This window comes from Pleurodeles waltl, chromosome 11, assembly GCF_031143425.1.
Source record: "Pleurodeles waltl isolate 20211129_DDA chromosome 11, aPleWal1.hap1.20221129, whole genome shotgun sequence".
Taxonomy (NCBI): Eukaryota; Metazoa; Chordata; class Amphibia; order Caudata; family Salamandridae; genus Pleurodeles; species Pleurodeles waltl.
In genome coordinates, this window is record NC_090450.1 from 879,550,486 (window position 1) to 879,571,083 (window position 20,598).

General features: G+C 47.2%; 1 protein-coding gene across 7 annotated transcripts in view; it reads right to left on the minus strand.

Annotated features, from left to right (window-relative positions):
• ACACB (acetyl-CoA carboxylase beta) overlaps positions 1 to 20,598 on the minus strand; it is a 1,528,264-nt gene that overhangs the window by 235,726 nt on the left and 1,271,940 nt on the right. For all 7 annotated transcript variants that reach the window (XM_069214760.1, XM_069214756.1, XM_069214757.1 and 4 more), the window contains one exon: positions 2,458 to 2,593. In XM_069214760.1, the coding sequence (XP_069070861.1) occupies positions 2,458 to 2,593 (136 nt within the window). The remainder of the gene's footprint in view (positions 1 to 2,457; positions 2,594 to 20,598) is intronic.

A 20,598-nucleotide genomic window follows, 5' to 3' on the forward strand; every position in this document is an offset into this window, starting at 1 on the left:
CGTTGGTGTGGTCTGATCACTATGGTGAAATAGAAGTAGGCTCTAAGTAACTACCATAAGGAATGTGGTCCTACCAGGATCCGCTTCTACTCTGATAAAATCATCTCAGCCAGGAACTGCCATAAAACACTATTGCAAGTTGTCAAATTCCTGACGGATGGTGCTGCTTTCTCGCTTTCTGTCATACTTTCGCGGAAGCAATGTGATGATCTAGCCATTTTTTTTTTTTGTTGCAAAAAATGTGGTTGACATCTAGGTCTGTCTTTTACCAAGTCCTTAGACTTCCTCTCCCTTGCTGTAGGCACACAATTTGGTCTACATCTAGGTTTGTCTTTTGCCAAGTCCTTAGTCTTCCTCACCCTTGCTGCAGGCAGAAAGTGTAGGAATTTCGCCCACCACTAGCTTTCTGAATTTGTTGGCCCCAACTGATTTCCCAGGATTTGACTGTACTGATTTTCATTAAATCCAGCTCCTCCTTAGATTGAATGACTCATGTTCAACGGCGAGAAAGAGATTTTCCACCCAAACGGGAGGTCAGGAGCGGACGTCAGCTGCCTGACCTCCGTTTGGGTGGAAAATCTTTCTCGCAGTTGAACAGGAGTCATCAACTTGCAGGCATGAGAAAGATGACGAGCAGTGATAGGCCCTACGGTGACGAATTTTGACTTTTATTCTTTGCATTGAAGTTATGCTATAATATAAATCACATGTATTTGCTGTGTACATTGCATTTGAGAAGTACTTTGAAATATTTTCCTTTCATTGCTGTGACTACTTTTAAACATGTGCTTCCAACCTACTAATCGCGTCTCTCGGGAACCTCGTGGTGAAGTAATAATAATAAATGTCTTATTTAAACTAAGAAGTGCATTCCAGAGAAGTTTTGTCAGCTCGGTCATAAGATAAGGAAAGAAAAACAAGGTATTTTTCATAAAACCTGGAAACATGCAATGAAAATTCATCTTCTGAAGAAATTCAATCTTGATCCATTGAATTGGGCCAACTATCATCCAATTTTGCTTATGCCTATCTGCAAAAATGTTTTGGAAAAACATGTAAAACAACTCTATTGTAAAAGCCAACAGACTTCTCCACCGCTCTCAATCTGGGTTCAGTGCTGGTTACAGCACAGAATGAACCCTGCTTGGAGATATTGAACATCTTAGTCTTGGACTGGATAGGTGTGGCACTGCAGTTCTGATTTTATTAGATCTCATCCCAGCATTTGATAAAGTCTCATACCAGCTACATCTTCATAGACTAGAAGACATGATCATTCAAAATCAGACCCTGGCTTGGTTAAGATCGTACCTAAATGACTGCTCTTTCCAGGTCTTCACCAAAATGCAAACCTCAAACTCCTATCCACTGTCCTCTGGGGTACCACAAGCATCAGCACTGAGTCTGACCCTGTTTAACATTTATGTGCCTCACCTACCTGATTTAGTGGAAAGCTGTGGTCTCACTCTGTTCTCCTAAGCAGATGACACCCAGATCACTGTTTCTCTCTTTCTCACTTACGACTACAATTCTGATGCTCCTACTCCCTGCCCCACGAAAATGGCAACCTACATGAACACTAATTCTCTTTGGTTTAACAGAAATAAATCAACCTCATCTTTGGGGTCCCCATCTTTGGTTGGATATTCTAGAAGCTGCCCCCTCTCCCGTCTTAGTGGTTAGAAATTTAGACTTTGGGTTAGATGACAAACTTCTGATGCATTCCCAAATCACCAAGGTTTCCTCCAACGGCTTTGGCGTTCTTAAGTGGCTAACAAAAATACTTTGGATTCTCCTGGTCCCTGCCAAAGGGAAAGTAGTTCAGGCCTTAGTCATTTCTCAGCTGGACTATGGGAATATTCTCGATTTGGGATCCACCACGACACCTACAAATAGTCCAGAATGAGGTAGCCCGACTGCTGTTTCATCTCCCTAAGCACTATCCAGTCTCTAATCTCCTATATGACCTCCATTGGCTCCCCACTGAGAAGCAAATGCAATTAAAAGCATTGTGCTTCATGCACAAGGCTATGTCCAAGAGGGCCAACTCTATCTCAGATCCTTGGTGTCTCCTTAATTCTCCAGAAGACCCCTTCCCTCTAGCCATCTGAATCTCTATTTTGTTCCCAGATTCAGGAGTGCCAGAAAGGATGGGAAGTCTTTCTCCTACCTAGGTCCCAAATTATGGAATGCACTACTTGACTCTTTGAGAGTGTGCACATCTTTAGGTGGTTCTCCCAAACTTTTCAAAAACTGATTCTTTTGAACATTGGTTACTGTCCTCTTGTATTCCTAGAGCTGGGAAACCCAACTGGAGTAGCTATGCGCTCTACAAAATCTAATAATAATACCACAAAAGGGGCAAAACATTATGTGACAGCGAAAAAATCTCAATTCCATTATTATCCGCAACAGATTACCCACACTTAATAAACTTTTCAAGACTGAAGAAATTACCTTTCATGCCACCAGAGAAACCTCTCCAGTTAGCAAAAATCATAAGTGGTAGTCGTTCTCTGTTAAAATCTTGTATAGACTGAGACGTTTTGAAAGCAGAATCTGGGAACCAAACTTGTCCAGCTTGTTGAATGATCTAAAGCATAAGGGAATGCACAACAATTTCTGAAAAAAGACTTTAGGACAACAGATACTAACAGACTACCACAATATGATGTGATTCAATAATTATTATAGGAAAACTCGATATTTCCTTGAGAATCGGAGTACAAGTCTTGCACAAATCAGACAGATCGTAACAGGTATTTATTTCAAGCAAATTCAATTGACATAAAAAGACGACTTGCATCTGAAGTAACACTATCACTAAAGTATTCATAATACAAAAAGTACAATTAAAGTTGCAAATTGGAAAGACTTTGAAAGAGGTACAGACATACATTTATTCCAGCTAAAAGAGTGATAATCAAAGGTGGAATGCAAAACAGTGAGTATATTCCTTACCTTTGAATTTCCCCAGGCATTAAACTGGATCCGGAAACATTTGCATGAGCAATACCTCTCCGTGCTCCGTTATGAGGCTCCATTCGGTTTCGCGTGGCATCATCGGCACCAGATGTGCTGTGGCGGTCACCTAACTGGAGCCACCCAGGCGTGAGGACATCAGTTACTTTTTTTCAAACCTTTCCACACCAGGGCGCAGAGCCATGAAATTAATTGATGATTGTGTGTCCAATCTAGGGCCCTGAAAGGGATAACCCTGACCCTAGTATATGAGTCCGCAGAGTGGGAAGGCATGGGTGGGTGTAAGGAATCTTCAGCTAGATATAGTCTACTAGATAATGCGTGTAAGGAAATGCCTCCTTGGCATGATTACCCCCTGACTTTTTGCCTTTGCCGATGCCAAGTTTTGATTAAAAGCGTGCTGGGACCCTCCTAACCAGGCCACGGCACCAGTGTTCTTTCCCTAAACTGTACCTTTGCTTCCACAATTGGCACAGCCCTGGCACTCAGATAAGTCCTTTGTAACCGGTACCCCTGGTACCAAGGGCCCTGATGCCAGGGAAGGTCTCTAAGGGCTGCAACATGTCTTATGCCACCCTGGGGACCCCCTCACTCAGCACATGCACACTGCCTTACAGCTTGTGTGTGCTGGCGGGGAGAAAATGACTAAGTCGACATAGCACTCCCCTCAGAGTACCATGCCAACCACACACTGCCTGTGGCATAGGTAAGTCACCCCTCTAGCAGACCTTACAGCCCTAAGGCAGGGTGCACTATACTACAGGTGAGGGCATATGTGCATGGGCACTATGCCCCTACAGTGTCTAAGCAAAACTTTAGACATTGTAAGTGTAGGGTAGCCATAAGAGTATATGGTCTGGGAGTTTGTCAAACACGAACTCCACAGTTCCATAATGGCTACACTGAAATCTGGGAAGTTTGGTATCAAACTTCTCAGCACAATAAATGCACACTGATGCCAGTGTGGAATTTATTGTAAAATGCACCCAGAGGGCATCTTAGAGATGCCCCCTGAATACCAATCTGACTTCTAGTGTTAGGCTGACCAGTTTCTGCCAGCCTGCCACAAGCAAACGAGCTGCTGGCCACATGGGGAGAGTGTCTTTGTCACTCTGTGGCAAGGAACAAAGCCTGTACTGGGTGGAGGTGCTTCTCACCTCCCCCTGCAGGAACTAACACCTGGCGGTGAGCCTCAAAGGCTCAGCCACTTTGTTACAAAGCCACAGTGAATTCCAGATAGTGGAGATGGCCGCCCCTCCGGCCACTGCCCCCACATTGGGCGGCAAGGCTGGAGGAGATAGTTAGGAAAACAAGGAGGAGTCACCCACCAGTCAGGACAGCCCCTAAGGTGCCCTGAGCTGAGGTGACCCCTGCCTTTAGAAATCCTCCATCTTAGTTTTGGAGGATTCCCCCAATAGGGTTAGGAATGTGCCCCCCCCTACCCTCAGGGAGGAGGCACAAAGAGGGTGTAGCCACCCTCCAGGACAGTAGCCACTGGCTACTGCCCTCCCAGACCTAAACACACCCCTAAATTTAGTATTTAGAGGCACCCAAGTACCCAGGAAATCAGATTCCTGCAACCTGAAGAAACAAGGATGACTGCTGACCTAGAAGCCTGCAGAGAAGACAAAAGACGACAACTGCTTTTGCCCCAGTCCCACCGGCCTGTCTCCTGACTCGAAAACCTGCAACCAGCGACACATTCGACAGGGACCAGCGACCTCTGAAGCCTCAGAGGACTGCCCTGAACCTAAGGACCAAGAAACTCCAGTGAGCAGCGGCTCTGCTCAACTTCAACAACAACTTTGCAACTTTCTTGCAGCTTTAAAGAACTTCACTCTGCCCGCCGGAAGCATGAGACTTCACACTCTGCACCCGACACCCCCGGATCGAGATCCAGAGAACCAACACGACAGGGAGGACTCCCCGGCGACAATCCCCCTGGACACCAACAGTGACGCTTCCAGAGAGAATCCAGAGGCTCCCCCTGACCGCGACTGCCTGTAACAATTGACCCGACGCCTGGACCAAGCACTGGACCTGCAGCCCCCCAGGACCTGAAGGAACCGAACCTCAGTGCAGGAGTGACCCCCAGGCGACCCTCTGCCTAGCCCAGGTGGTGGCTGGCCCGAGAAGCCCCCCGTGCCTGCCTGCACCGCTAGAGTGACCCCCGGGTCCCTCCATTGAAACCAATACAAAACCTGATGCCTGCTTTGCACACTGCACCCAGCCGCCCCTGTGCCGCTGAGGGTGTGTTTTGTTTGCCTACTTGTGTCCCCCCCGTGCTCTACAAGACCCCCCTGGACTGCCCCCCCCGAGGACGCGGGTACTTACCTGCTGGCAGACTGGAAACAGAGCACCCCTGTTCTTTATAGGCACCTATGTGTTTTGGGCTCCTCTTTGACCTCTGCACCTGACTGGCCCTGAGCTGCAGGTGTGGTAACTTTGGGGTTGCCTTGAACCCCCAACGGTGGGCTGCCTATGCCCAGGAACTGAGACTTGTAAGTGTCTTACTTTCCTCACAATCTAACAAATACTTACTTCCCCCAGGAACTGTTGATTTTTGCACTGTCTACTTTTCAAATAGCTTATTGCCATTTTAATAAAAACTATATATGTTATTGCTCTAATTCAAAGTTCCTAATTTACCTGTGTGGAGTACCTTGCATGTTATGTATTTACTTCAAATCTTGAACTTGTGGTTCTAAAAATAAATTAAGAAAATATATTTTTCTATATAAAAACTATTGGCCTGGAGTAAATTCTTTGAGTGTGTGTTCCTTATTTATTGCCTGTGTGTGTACAACAAGTGCTTAATACTACCCTCTGATAAGTCTACTGCTCGACCACACTACCACAAAATAGAGCATTAGAATGATCTAATTTTGCCACTATCTCTAAGGGAAACCCTTGGACTCTGTGCACACTATTTCTTACTTTGAAATAGTATATACAGAGCCAACTTCCTACAATGCGTTACCAAAGGTAATAACTTGTTCATCTGATAGAGACTTCTAGCTGCATATTCCCTACCTTTGATTAAATACCCAAGCCATGTCCTCCTGGCAGTGGGCTGTGAACAAATGTCCTACACTAGGAAGTCATGGAGGACCAAATGTGGTGAAATGCCCATCTCTGCAGACCTGACAGTCTAGTCAGCAGTGCTTTGCAAACATCTGCCCATGTTGCTGCCCGACAGAGATCCAGGATTGGAACATTGCATGCCAACGTAGTGGTTGCAGCTTTACCCCTGGTGGAATTGGCCCTCAAGCCCTTGGGAGGCTTGATCGTGTCCAATGCGTAGCACATTTTTACACAGAACGACCCAGTGCTTAAACGTCCGTTTCTGTACTGCCTGACCTTTCTTTGCTCCCACATATCCCAAAAAGAATTGGTCATCCACCCAGAACTCTTTTGTGCGGTCAAGGTAGAACAACAACACTCTTGAGGTCCAGCCGGTGGAGTCTCTCCTCCTACCTAGAGGGATGAAGGAGAGCAAAGAAGGAGGGTAGGGTGACAAGTCTTTCCCAACTGAAATGGGGTCATCGCCTTTGAGAGAAGAGAGGCACAGGTGTTAAGCACCACTTTATCAGGAAACGCTGAGATACGGAGGCATGGATGACAAAGCCTGCAGCTCACTCACCCTCCATGCAGATGTTATGGCCACCAGAAAGGCTATTTTGATGGTAAGCAGCCTGATGGGACAGTTATGAAGTGGCTCAAACAGAGCACATTTCAGAAATGTAAGAACCAAGTCCAGGTTTCACTGAGGCAAAACGAAGGGCGAAGGGGAAAATATATGCATAAGCCCTTTTATAAACCTGTTTACAACAGGAGACTTAAAGAGGGTTGGTCAGGCAGCCACAGAAGAGCAGACAAAGCAGACAGATAGCCCTTAAGCGTGCCCAGAGCAGAGCCCTCCTGGGCAAGCGACAGAATGAAAAGAAGAACATCAGAGAGAGAAGCAGAAAGAGGAGACTTATCTGTATAATATTTTACAAATCTTTGCCAACAGCAGGCGTAAATAGTTTTTGTGGAGGAATGCCTGGCTGCTAAAATAACATTACAGATTTTGGTAGTAAGGTAGAAGGCTGTCAAATGCCACCGCTCAATCTCCACGCATGAAGGCGCAGAGTTGAAAGGTTCAGGTGGAGAACCCTCCCTCGCGCTGCAACAGAAGATCATCCCGAAAGGGCTGCATAATAGGAGGATTGATGTTCATTCTCAGAAGCTCAGGATACCAGACTCTCTCTGCCTGGTCCGGAGCCACAAGAAAGATTTGGGCCTGGTCGTTCCTGATCTTCTTGAGAACTCTGGGCAGAAGTGGTATGGGCAGAAAAGAGTACAGGAGGCCTGAACTCCACTTGAGATGAAAAGCATCGCCAAACAATTGCTGCCTTGCAATAATGCCGACACTGCACATTCTCCTTGGAGGCGAACAGATCTAACCAAGGCTCTCCCATTGCTGAAATGGTCCTTGTGCCACCTCTAAATGAAGAAGCCACTTGTGATCCTCTAGGTACCAATGGCTGAGTTTGTCTGCCTTGGCGTTCAGAGAACCTGCCAGATATTGAACCAACAGGGTTATGTCCTGCTGTTCAAACCATGGCCAGAGACGCAGGACCTCTTGACAGAGTCCACAACCCCACCCCGCCCTCCTTGTTGCAGTACCATATGGCGGTGCTGTGGTCCCTGCACATGTGCACTAAGTTCCCCTTGGCAGTAGGTGGAAATGCTTTCAATGCTAGCCGGATCGCCCGGAACTCCAGCAGATTGATGGAGAGTCCTGATTCCGCAGGAGACCAGAGTCCTCTATTCCCCAACTCTCCCAGATGGCTGCCCCATCCCAGAAGTGACGCATCTGTCACTACTGTAAGGTCTGATTGAGGAAGAGAGAGGAGTATGCCTTTGACCCAATCATGGACCATAATCCACTACTACAGGACTTTTGCAGTTCCCTCCGAGATCTGGACCATGCTGGAGAGATTTCCCTGACGCTCCGCCCATTGGAACTTCAGGTCCCACTTGCATTGAAAATAGGTAGGTTTGACCACTGACATTGTGTTTCACCACTGTGCATATCAGTTGTTCAGTATTCACCAGTTGCAGATTACATTTTGTATTCAGTTTAGCTGCCTATTGGCTTTATCGTGGCGTTAGACATTGCATTTGAGACATTGCAGTTGAGCTGTTTTTTTCCATATGGTAAACTAAGCTTGTTTCTTCGTATTTTCTCTTACCGAACACAATAGCATGATAAGAAAGTACATATTTTTTGTTTTCTCCAGTGCAGGGAAAGGTGCGGCCTTGTAAGGAGAGCCTTGAAAGGCTGACCAGTTTTCAAAGTTTTTCTTCCAACTCTGACTTAGCCAGCATGTTTGAATATTTCCATTTTTTAAGATATAAAAGAGGTGGCCCTGCTCAGTAGCGAGGAAATTTAAGAGACCTCGGTCAGGATTGGATGTCAAATGCCTGACATTTTCCTGTGAGGGTGAGGATCTCTTTCTCGCAGTTGAACAGGGGTCATCTTCTTGCTGGCATGAGAAAGATGAAGAGCTTGGCAAACCCTACTGTGATGAATTTTTACTTTATCCTTTGCTTTGCAATTATGCTATAATATAATCACATATATTTGCTGTGTATATTGCAGTTGAGAATCATTTTGGTATATTTTCCTTTCATTGCTGTGACTATTTTTAAACGTGTGCTTTCGACCTACTAGTGTCTTCTTTAAACTAAGAAGTGCATTCCAGAGATTTTTGTCAGCTCGGTCATTAGTGAAAGACAAAACACCACTGCAAAGCCTGCATAAGCAATCTGGCATGATTTATCAGCAGGATGTCGGAAGCCATGAGGCCCAGCAGCCTCAGAGTCAGTCTTGCCAAAACCCACAACAGAGGCCAAAGCATCAGTATCATGCCTTGAATATTCTGGACTCCCTGCTCAGGACTATAAGCCCAAAAGTGCGCTGTGTCCAGAACAGTTCAGATGAAAGAGCATTTGAGAGGGAGTCAGGTATGACTTTGGCATGTTTATAGTGAACCACAGCGAAGGCAGGAGGTCTGCCGTAGTCTGAAGGTGGGAGACAGTCTGGGGTTGAGGCCGCCTTCAACAGCCAGTCATCGAGGAAGGAGAAGAATGAAACCCCTAACCTGTGCAGATGAGCTGCAACCACCGTCATCAACTTGGTAAACACCAGAGGGGTGCTGGTAAAGACAAATGAGAGCACGTTGAACTAAAAGTGCTCTTGGCATACCTTGAACCGCAGGTAACACCTGTGGGCAAGCAGGATGAGAATGTGAAAATACGCACCCTATGAGTCCCATGCTACCAACCAGTTTTCTTGATCTATGACAGACAAGACCCGAGTCAACATAAGCATCTTGAACTTCTCCTCCTTAAGGAAGAGATTGACCATCCATAGGTCTAGAATAGGGCAAAGACCCTTGCTATTTTTGGGTATCAGAAAGTAGAGGGAATAACAACCACTGCCTATTTCTGATATTTGGACCCTTTCTATAGCTCCCCTGGCCACGATAGCTGTAACTTCCTCTCGGAGCAGTGACAAATGATCCTCCACCAGCTGTTCATATGTCGGTGTTATTGGGGGAGGAAATGATTGAGAAGGCAGGGCATAACCCTTCTGATGATCTGCAGAACCCAAAGCGCCTGATGTAATGGACTGCCAGTGCAGGAGAGGATGTAGAATTCTCCCTTCAACTGGACAAGCATGGTCCTGCAGAATCAAACTAGAAGGGCTTGGAGGCTTGTGCTGTCAGGGGCTGGGTGGTGGACGGCTTCCAGACTCTCTAGGTTTGAAGTCACTGTGCCCACATATACTCGCATAGCTTGGGGAGCTTGCGCAGAACGGTGGCTAGCATAGGGCTGGTGCATTGGTACTCCCCTTCCGTGGCCACGAAAGGGGCGAAAGACTGACTGTGGGCGTGGGGTAGCCGAGAGGTTCAAGGACTTGGCCATAGCCCAAGAGTCTTTAAACCTCTGCCTTATTGACAAAAACAAGCATGTCCTGTTGAAGGGCATGTCCATGAGGTTTGCCTGGACATCCCCTGAAAAGCCAGATATTCTCAGCCATGCGTGGCGCCGTAAGGTCACCGTTGACAAAAACGCTCTGCCCAGCGAGTCAGTCATATCCAGGCCACACCTAGGGGTGAGCTTTGTCGCATCCCTCCCGTCTTTCACTGCCTGGGAGAGGATGGCTCTGGCCTCCTCTGGGACTGGCAGCACTTGAGCAACCGTATCCCATAAGGTGTGTGAGAAACAGCCCAGAAAGCATGAGGTGTTCACCGACCTCAAAGCCAGGCTGGTGGAAGAAACTTCTTCCAAAGCTGACCCAGCTACTTGGATTCCCTCTCTGGGGGAACAGAAGGGAACGCACCCTAGGAAGTGGAGGCTTGGAATACCAAGCTCTCAGGGGTGGGGTGATAGCTGAGAAAATTAGAGTCGCCCGGTGCAGGGTGATGGTGGCAGGCATCGTCCTATTTACAGGAGTCCCTGTGCTGGGGTTCGACCAAGTTCCCAGCAGGATGTCAGTAAGTGTCTCATTAAAGGGCAAGAGGGGTTCAGAAGTGGAAGCCCCAGGCTGAGCACTTCAGTCAAGAGGTTGGTCTTGACAGTCAATGAAGGCAGTTCAAGGTCGAGCACCTCAGCTGCCCTACGCCCCATTATGGCATAGGAAGCTCCTTCCTCCATAGCCACAGTGGTGGGAGAGAGCAAGCCAGTATCTGGAGAGGTGCCCAGTCCACTGGCCTCTCCTAGTTCCACATACCAGTTCATAGCTGGATCTACTCTAACTGGCAAAGAAAGAAAAGAACTGACATTCGAGTGTCTGGGTGGCGTCTTTATAGATGATGCCGGGCAGAACCAAATGGAGCCACCCGACGGCGTGGGCAAGGTATTGCTCAAGCAAAGGTTTCAGGATCCAGTCTGACACCTGGGGAAAATCAAAGTTAAGGAATCTGTATCTAGAAATCTCTATCAGAAAAGAAAAATTACCTTTGAGAATTAACTTTCTGGTGGATACTCTACCTGCTGATTCCTCACCTGTTGAATATCACCAGGCGCTGGTCTGGATCCACAAACTTCACTCCTCGCTCTTCTGTAGCAGACGCTTTGATGTCATCAGAGCCAGGCAACACCAAACCTAATGCACGAACATCAGTTAAATTTTTTTTCAATGCCCTTTGACGTGGAACTGTAGCTAGTCTCCTTATTTTCTGACACCTCTGGTTATTTTCCAGAGAGATTTTACTCTATAAATGTTTCGCAGGGCAGTGCATAGTGACTGTCACCTCCCAAGATGCCAAGGTTCAAACCCTGCCAACGACTAATGGGCAAATGTTCATTTGAGAGCCCATGATGTCTGTCTGTGCTCTTTGGGGTTGAGACACCACTCTAGGTTGAGCGAAAAGTGCACCCTCATCCTCCAGGTGATAACAGAGTGCAAGGTCAAACATTTTGTCACCTACAATGAGCATCAAGATCAATGCCTGACTTACTACAAGTCGAGATCTCCCATTACATTTTGCTCTTCTCGGTCATCAGAGATCTCAAGGGAGAAAACATAAACATAAGATTAAGCAGAGAAAATTTCCCATACACTGCTCGAAGTTTAGAGGTAGATGTCATCAGTGAATATCATCCTGCTCATGGAGTTTCACCATATATGTCGCTGGCACCGGCATAGCATTTTCCTCTATACTACCATGGAGATAGTCCAGTGTGCTTCAAACTCTGGAGCAACTTCAGGCCACAGGGGACCTTTAAGGGCTCCTTTTGGGCTCCTATCAGTGGGTCCTCTCCCATATGCCCCATCTGTTCTAAATGGAACAGATCTGGTGCCTGAATGGCTCCAACTCTGGGCCTTCTACCAGAGTCACCGATAACATTGACAGAGCATGCCAGTGTCAAAATCAAAGGCTATGTATGAATGTATGTAGTATTTCTATAGAGCGAAACTAGTCTAAAGGTAGAGGAGCTCTGTACATGGTCAAAGGCAAGCAAAGTCAATCGGTAAAAGGAGAGGAAACTGATTTGTGGATAGTTGATTCATTGAAATGTAATGTATTTTAAAGAGGTGATTCTTCAACTTGTTCCTAAACTGGAGCAGAGGAGGGACACTCCTGAGAGATTAGATAAATACAGGGATGTTGTTACAGATCAACTGCACATAGATGAAAAAGGCCTTCTGTTTCCTTTTTTTTTTTTTTTTTACACTTCACAATATGCAGTCTGATGGGGTTCTGGCAGAGGGAGTGTCAAGATCCAGACATGATTAGTGTAAGGAAATGCCTCCTTGGCATGATTACCCCCTGACATTTTGCCTTTGCTGGTGCTAAGTTATGACTTGAAAGTGTGATGGGACCCTGCTAACCAAGACCCAGCACCAGTGTTCTGTCCCTAAACTGTACTTTTGTCTCCACAATTGGCACAACCCTGGCACTCAGGTAAGTCCCTTGTAACTGGTACCCCTGTTACCAAGGGCCCTGATGCCAGGGAAGGTCTCTAAGGGCTGCAGCATGTCTTATGCCACCCTAGGGACCCTTCACTTAGCACATACACACTGCTTGCCAGCTTGTGTGTGCTGGTGGGGAGAAAATGACTAAGTTGACATGGCACTCCCCTCAGAGTGCCATGCCAACCTCACACTGCCTGTGGCATAGGTAAGCCACCCCTCTAGCAGGCCTTATAGCCCTAAGGCAGTGTGCACTATACCACAGGTGAGGGCATATGTGCATGAGCACTATGCCCCTACAGTGTCTAAGCTTAACCTTAGACATTGTAAGTGCAGGGTAGCCATAAGAGTATATGGTCTGGGAGTTTGTCAAACACGAACTCCACAGTTCCATAACGGCTACACTGAAAACTGGGAAGTTTGGTATCAAACTCCTCGGTATAATAAATGCACACTGATGCCAGTGTGCAATTTATTGTAAAATACACCCAGAGGGCATCTTAGAGATGCCCCCTGAAAACATACCCGACTCCCAGTGTAGGCTGACTAGGTTTTGCCAGCCAGCCACACACCAGACATGTTGCTGGCCACATGGGGAGAGTTCCTTTGTCACTCTGTGGCCAGGAACAAAGCCATTGGCTACTGCCCTCCCAAACCTAAACACCCCCCTAAATTCAGTATTTAGGGGCCCCCAAAACCTAGGAAACTAGATTCCTGCAACCTTAACAAGAAGAAGGACTGCTGACCTGAAGCCCTGCAGTGAAGACGGAGACGACAACTGCTTTGGCCCCAGCCCTACCGGCCTGTCTCCCAACTTCGAGGAAACTGCAACAGCGACGCATCCAACAGGGACCAGCGACCTCTGAAGCCTCAGAGGACTGCCCTGCAACCAAGGACTAAGAAACTCCCAAGAACAGCTGCCCTCCTCAACAATCTGCAACTTTCTGCAACAAAGAAGCAACTTTAAAGACTTCACGTTTCCCGCCGGAAGCATGAGACTTTCCACTCTGTTTTCCGCAGGTCGAGCCAGGGGCGTCGGGTGCAAACACCTCAGGGAGGACTCCCCGGCGACCGCGAGCCCGTGAGTAACCAGAGACAACCCCGAGTAACCAGAGTAACCAGAGGAAATCCAGAGGCTCCCCCTGACTGCGACTGCCTGTACCAAGGGACCCGATACCTGGAACCAACACTGCACCCGCAGCCCCCAGGACCTGAAGGAACCGAACTCCAGTGCAGGAGCGACCTCCAGGCGACCCTCTGCCTAACCCAGGTGGTGGCTACCCCGAGGAGCCCCCGTGCCTGCCTGCATCGTTGAAGACACCCCTGGGTCTCCCCATTGCTTTCAATACAAAACCAGACGCCTGTTTGCACTCTGCAGCTTGCCGCCCATGTGCCGCAGAGAGTGTACTTTCTGTGCCTGCTTGTGTCCCCCCCAGTGCACTACAAAACCCCCCTGGTCTGCCCTTCATGGACGCGGGTACTTTCCTGCTGGCAGACTGGAACCGGGGCAACCCTGTTCTCCATTGTAGCCTATGTGTTTTGGGCACCTCTTTGACCACTGCACCTGCTGGTGTGGTAACTTTGGGGTTGCCTTAAACCCCCACCGGTGGGCTACCTTGGACCCAACTTTGAACCCTGTAAGTGTTTTACTTACCTGTGAACTTAACAATTGCTTACCTCCCCCAGGAACTGTTGATTTGTGCACTGTATCCACTTTTAAAATAGCGTATTGCCATTTTTGTCAAAACTGTACATGCTATTGTGATTATTCAAAGGTCCTAGAATACCTGAGTGAACTACCTTTCATTTGAAGTATTACTTGTAAATCTTGAACCTGTGGTTCTTAATATAAACTAAGAAAATATATTTTTCTATATAAAAACCTATTGGCCTGGAGTAAGTCTTTGAGTGTGTGTTCCTCATTTATTGCCTGTGTGTGTACAACAAATGCTTAACACTACCACCCTCTGATAAGCCTACTGCTCGACCACACTAAGACAAAATGGAGGATTAGAATTACCTCATTTTGCCACTATCTTACCTCTAAGGGGAACCCTTGGACTCTGTGCACACTATTTCTTACTTTGAAACAGTATATAGAGAGCCAACTTCCTACAATTAGCATCTCTACAAGATAAGAGGAGATGCTGGTTTTGACAGCTCTGCAAATGATGCAGCTGGTTTTGAAGATGGCGTGATCCAGCAGGGGGAGCCATTGGAGTTCCATCAGGATGGGAGTTGTGTGATCACATTTCCTTCGGTCCTGAGAGCTACTCGGTGAAAGCTGGGGTTTGAAGACGTTAAGGCTTATGTCCTTGAGCAAGGTATGTACTATATATTGTTTATTGTTTTTGGCAAATAACAAGAATTTGGTCTTGGTTGGGTTGAGCTTCAGGTAGGAGCTGGACATCCAAGTGTAGATTATTTGTGAGGAGTGTTTGAAGCACTGGATGTCTGAAGCAGAAGAAACTTTCAAGTAGAGTTGTGCAACATTGACATACTGCTGAATCTTGATTCTGTTTCTTGTGAGTAAAGCAATTAAGCGGATCCATGGAAAGGTTGAAGATGACAGGAGACAGTATCGAGTTTTGGGGAACTACGCATGTAGAAGCATGGAAAATCAGACGCAAGAATCCATCAGAAAAGAAAAAAAGAAAATGTATTAACGTGACAAGGACAGCTGACTTGAGCTGTACCTCCTCACACCAATATTACTGGCAAATTATGAATTATACCTCTAGCATTAATTCAGATACAATGCAAATGCCAGGCACAGTTCAGCATCACAAGGAATATAGCAGGGAAGAAGCCAGCTGGAAGCGACCAAATCTTCTGACATCAGGTTTCTTGGCTCTACAGAATGTAAGTTAAATAGATACATCCTTGAGACAGAAACTAAGTGTACCTCCAGACTGCTACCCGAGGTGGCTCTTTTTCACAGATTCAATCTGGAACCTGGGGATATTCAACAGTTGACAAATCTGCAGGTATAAGTATTCATCAGTAATATATGTAATCGACAACCACATGCAACAAAGAAGTTACTTACTCTCTGTAATGCGTTTTCTAGTGGATACTGTATCCACCTGCAGATTCCTCATCTTTTCAATACCCAAAGTGCCAGACTGCATTCAGAAAATTTTTAATAGCTCTTCCACGAGGATAGGGGGTGCTGACCCCATTATGGCTCCAGAGACGGCACCACAAAATGCCACAGGAGCCATAAAGCACCTCCGTCGATGTGCTGACATTAGTCACCTTTTACTGAGCTTGCAAGGTGAATAGTTCAAAACAACATCAAAGATATAGGTGAGGTTGTCAGTGCCATGAAGCTTACAGATGATCGGGCTCATAGGTATATACAGCCATGCAATAGGAGGCGGGTAGTTCGGTGAGGAATCAGCAGGTAGATACAGCACTCACTATAAAAGCATTGCCGACGGTAAAGAACTTGTTCTTCTGTTAGATACTTACACCTGTAGATTCCTCACTTTTTGAATAGATTCCCTAAGCAGTCCCAAACCTGGAGTTGGGTGTATGACTATTTATACCAAAAAATCCTGAAGAAAAGAAACAGCGATGTGACCATCCCTCACTCTGGAATCTAAGCAATGGTTTTCAGAAAGTGTGAACAGATGACCAAGCCACTGCTTTTTAATATCAGCTACATACAATCCTTGTGTCAGCGCTGAGGCATAAGATTTGGCTCTGTAGAATGAGCACAAATACCTTCAGGAGTTTTCTTGTGTGCTGTAGAATAGTAGATCTTCATGCTTAGGATAAACTAGCTCATCATCCATTCTGATTTCACATGTTCTTGTCCAGGTAGAAGCAGACTACTCCTTTCGGATCAAGGCGATGAAGTCTTCACTCTTCTTTAGTTGGATGTGGAGGAGGCTAGAAGAACAAGTTACTTACTTTCAGTAACGAATTATCTGGTAGAGACTATCTAGCTGCAGATTCCACACCTTAGAATTCCATGGCGTCAGCTTTGAATCCGGAATTTTTCTGCTGAGCAGTACCCTGCGAGCGCCATCTGGCTCCACGTGGTGTTGTCAGCATCGTTGGAGCCATCTGTGACGTCATGGTTGTCTATATAGACGCCACCTCTGCGCGTGTACGTCAGTTCTTTTTCCACAACTTCCCATGCCAGAAGCATTGAGTCATGGAAGAATCAACAACTTTTTTTTTTGTAATTTTTTTTTTTACGCTTGACTGTTTAAAGAAAAAAAAACATACCTTTAAGAAAGGCAAAAATATAAAAACATGATAGATATATATATATATATATATATATATATCTATATATATATATATATATATAGATATATATATATATATATATCTCCGCAGAGCAGGGAGGCTTGGGTGGGTTTAAGGAATCTGCAGCTAGATAGAGTCTATATCAGATAATTTGTTACCGAAGGTAAGTAACTTGTTCATCTGATAGAGACTTCTAGCTGCAGATTCCTTACCTTAGAATAGAAACCTAAGCTATAACTCCTGGTGGCAGGTCTTGAGGATATATTTCACACCAGGAAGTCCTGCAGGACCGAGAGGGCAAAATGCCCCTCTCCCCTCGCCTGGCTATCCAGGCAGTAGTGTCTCGCAAAAATGTGCAAAGAAGCCGACGTTGCTGTTTGGCAGATGTCAAGTACCGGCATGCCACGAGCTAACGCAGTGGTAGCAGCTTTTCCTCCGGTAGAGTGAGCCCTCAAGCCCTCTGGAGGCTGCTACTTGGCCAAAGTGTATCAAATCTTCATACAGAGAACGACCCAGCGCAAAATGGACCGTTTCTGTACTGGCCGACCCTTCTTTGCACCAACATATCCCACAAAGAGTTGGTAGTCCACCCGGAACTCTTTTGTGCGGTCAAGGTAGAATGATAACACTGTTTTTGGGTCCAGCCGATGGAGACACTCCTCTTCCTTAGAGGGATGCAGTGGCGCAAAGAAGGTGGGCAGGGTGATATTTTGACCCAGGTGGAAAGGGGTCACCATCTTGGGGAGGAAAGAGGCATGAGTTCTGAGGACTACTTTATCAGGATATATCGTGAGATATCGGGTTCGATGATAAAGCCTGCAGCTCACTCACTCTCCTGGCAGATGTAATTGCTACCAAAAAGGATGTTTCGATAGTGAGCAGCCCGAGAGGACAGTTATGCAAAGGCTCAAAAGGAGCACACATTAGGAAAGTAAGAACAAGATTAAGATCCCACTAGGGCATGACAAAAGGCACAGGTGGAAAGATATGCACAAGCCCTTTTAAAAATCTTTGTACGATGGGAGACTTAAAGAAAGATGGTTGGTCGAGCAAACGAAGAAAAGCCGATAAGGCAGCAAGATAGCCCTTGAGAGTCCCTAAGGAGGAACCCTGTTGGGTGAGAGATAGAATAAACAAAAGGATATTAGAAAGAGAAGAAGAAAGAGGATCAACAGACATCTCTCTGTACAATATTTTAAAAAACGTTTCCACCAGCAGGTGTAAATTGACTTAGTAGAGGGACGCCTGGCAACCAGAATGACATCAAAAACTTCAGAACTGAGGTCATAAACCATCAACTATTGCTGCACAACCTCCATGCATGAAGCCGCAAGGTAGAAAGGTTCTGGTGAAAAACCTTCCCCTGCTGCTGCAACAGTATATCCTCCCGAAGAGGCAACCTGATTGGAGAACTGATGCTCATTTTGAGAAGCTCTGGATACCAGACTCTCGGTGCCCAATCTGGAGCCAGTAGGATTACTTGGGCCCGGTCGTTCTTGATTTTCTTGAGAACTCTGGGCAGAAGTGGTATGGGTTGAAAGGCGTACAGTAGGCCTGAACTCCACTCGTGACAAAAAGTGTTGCCTAGCGATAGCCCCCTTGGAAACTCCAACGCGCAAAACTGCTGACATTGAACGTTCTCTATGGAGGCAAACAGATATAACCAAGGCCCTCCCCACTGCTGAAAGAGTCCTTGCAACACCTCCAGATGGAGATACCATTTGTGATCCGCTAAGCATTGTCGGCTGAGTTTGTCCGTCCTGGTATTCAAATAACCTGCCAGGTGTTGAACCACCAGGGTTATGCCCTGCTGTTCCAGCCATGTCCAGAGAAGCAGAGCCTCTTGACAAAGGATCCACGACCCCACATTTCACAACAAGAAGAATTGCTTTTAATGCTAGTCGGATCGCCCGAAGTTCCAGCAAGTTGATGTGGAGCCCAGATTCCGCCGGAGACCAGTGACCTCTGATCTCCACCTCTCCCAGATGGCCGCCTCATCCCAGAAGTGACGCATCAGTCACTACTGTGAGATCTGGTTGGGGAAGGGAGAGGAGTCTGCTTTTGACCCAATCGCAGTTCACTAACCACCACTGTAGATCCTCTGCTGCCCCCTCCGAGATCTGAATCACGTCAGTAAGATTACCCTGATGCTGTGCCCATTGGAACTTCAGGTCACACTGCAGAGCCCTCATGCGCCATCTGGCATACTTGACCAATAGGATGCAGGAAGCCATGAGTCCCAACAGCCTCAGAGTCTGTCTCACCGAAATCCAGGCTAGAGGCCGAAACATCGGTATCATAACCTGAATATCCTGGACCCGCTGTTCGGGAGGATAAGCCCGATACTGCAGTGTGTCTAGAACAGCTCTGATGAAAGTGAGCTTCTGAGAAGGAGTCAGGTGTGACTTCTGCACATTTATAGTGAACCCCAGCGAATACAGGAGGTCCACCGTCGTCTGGAGGTGGGTGACGAGAGCCTGGGGCGTAGAAGCCTTCAGCAGCCAATCGTCTAGGTAGAGGAAGACTGAAATCCCTGACCTGCGCAGATGTGCTGCCACCACCGCCATCACCTTTGTGAACACCCGAGGGGCACTGGTGAGACCAAAAGGAAGCATGGTAAACTGAAAGTGCTCGTGGCCCACCTTGAACCGCAGGTAACGCCTGTGGGCTGGCAAGATAGGAATGTGGCGATACGCATCTTGCAAATTCAGCGCTACCATCCAGTCTCCTTGGTCTAGGGCAGACAAAACCTGAGCAAGAGTGAGCATCTTGAATTTCTCCTTCTTGAGGAAGAGATTGACGTCCCTTAAATCCAAGATAGGGCGAAGGCCTTTGTTCTTTTTGGCAATCAGAAAGTAGTGGGAATAACAACCACTGCCTACTTCTGTTATCGGGACTCTTTCTATGGCTCCATTGGCCAACAGAGCCGTAACTTCCCCGCGGAGCAAAATCAGATGGTCCTCCATCAGCCATTCCTTTGTCGGAGGGATAGAGGGAGGGAAAGACTGGAAGGGAAGAGAGTAGCCCTTCCGTATGATCTGCAGGACCCACTTGTCCGTTGTGATGGAAAGCCAGTGAGGGAGATTAAAATGAATCCTCCCTCCAACTGGATGGACGTGATCCTGCAGAACCACACTAGGAGGGCTTGGGCGCAGTGGAGGGGGGTTGTGTGGTGGCCGACCTCTGCCCAGACCCTCTGGGTCTGATGGTACCATGGCCACATCCTCTCCCGGGATGTTATGAAGCCTGACGGTGGCTAAACTGTGGCTGGCATGGTATCACGCCCCTTCTGAAGCCTCGAAAGGGACGAAAGACAGACTGCTGTTGTGCTGGCGCTGAAAGGCCCAAGGATCTGGCAGTAGCTCGAGAATCCTTGAACCGCTCAAGAGCAGAGTCTGCCTTTTCAGAAAAAAGGCGAGAGCCATTAAAGGGCATGTCCATCAAGCTGGACTGGACATCCCCTGAGAAACCAGTTGAACGCAGCCAGGTGTGGCGACGTAGGGTCACAGACGAGGAAATCACTCTGCCCAGCGAGTCGGTCGTGTCCAAACCACATCTGATCGTAAACTTGGCTGCATCTCTTACATCCTTGACAGTCTGGGTGCGAGTGTCCCGTACGCCCTCCGGGACCTGGGGCAGCACTTGTGCCACCGTATCCCATAAAGTATGGGAATAACGGCTCAATAGGTAAGAGGTGTTTACGGACCTCAATGCCAGACTGGTGGAAGAAAACATCTTCTTCCCAGGTTGGTCCAGCCTCTTGGATTCCCTATCCGGGGGAGCGGAAGGGAAGGCACCACAGGAAGTAGAGGCTTGGACAACCAAGCTCTCAGGAGTGGGGTGTTGAGTGAGGAAAGTAGGGTCGCTTGGAGCAGGTCTAT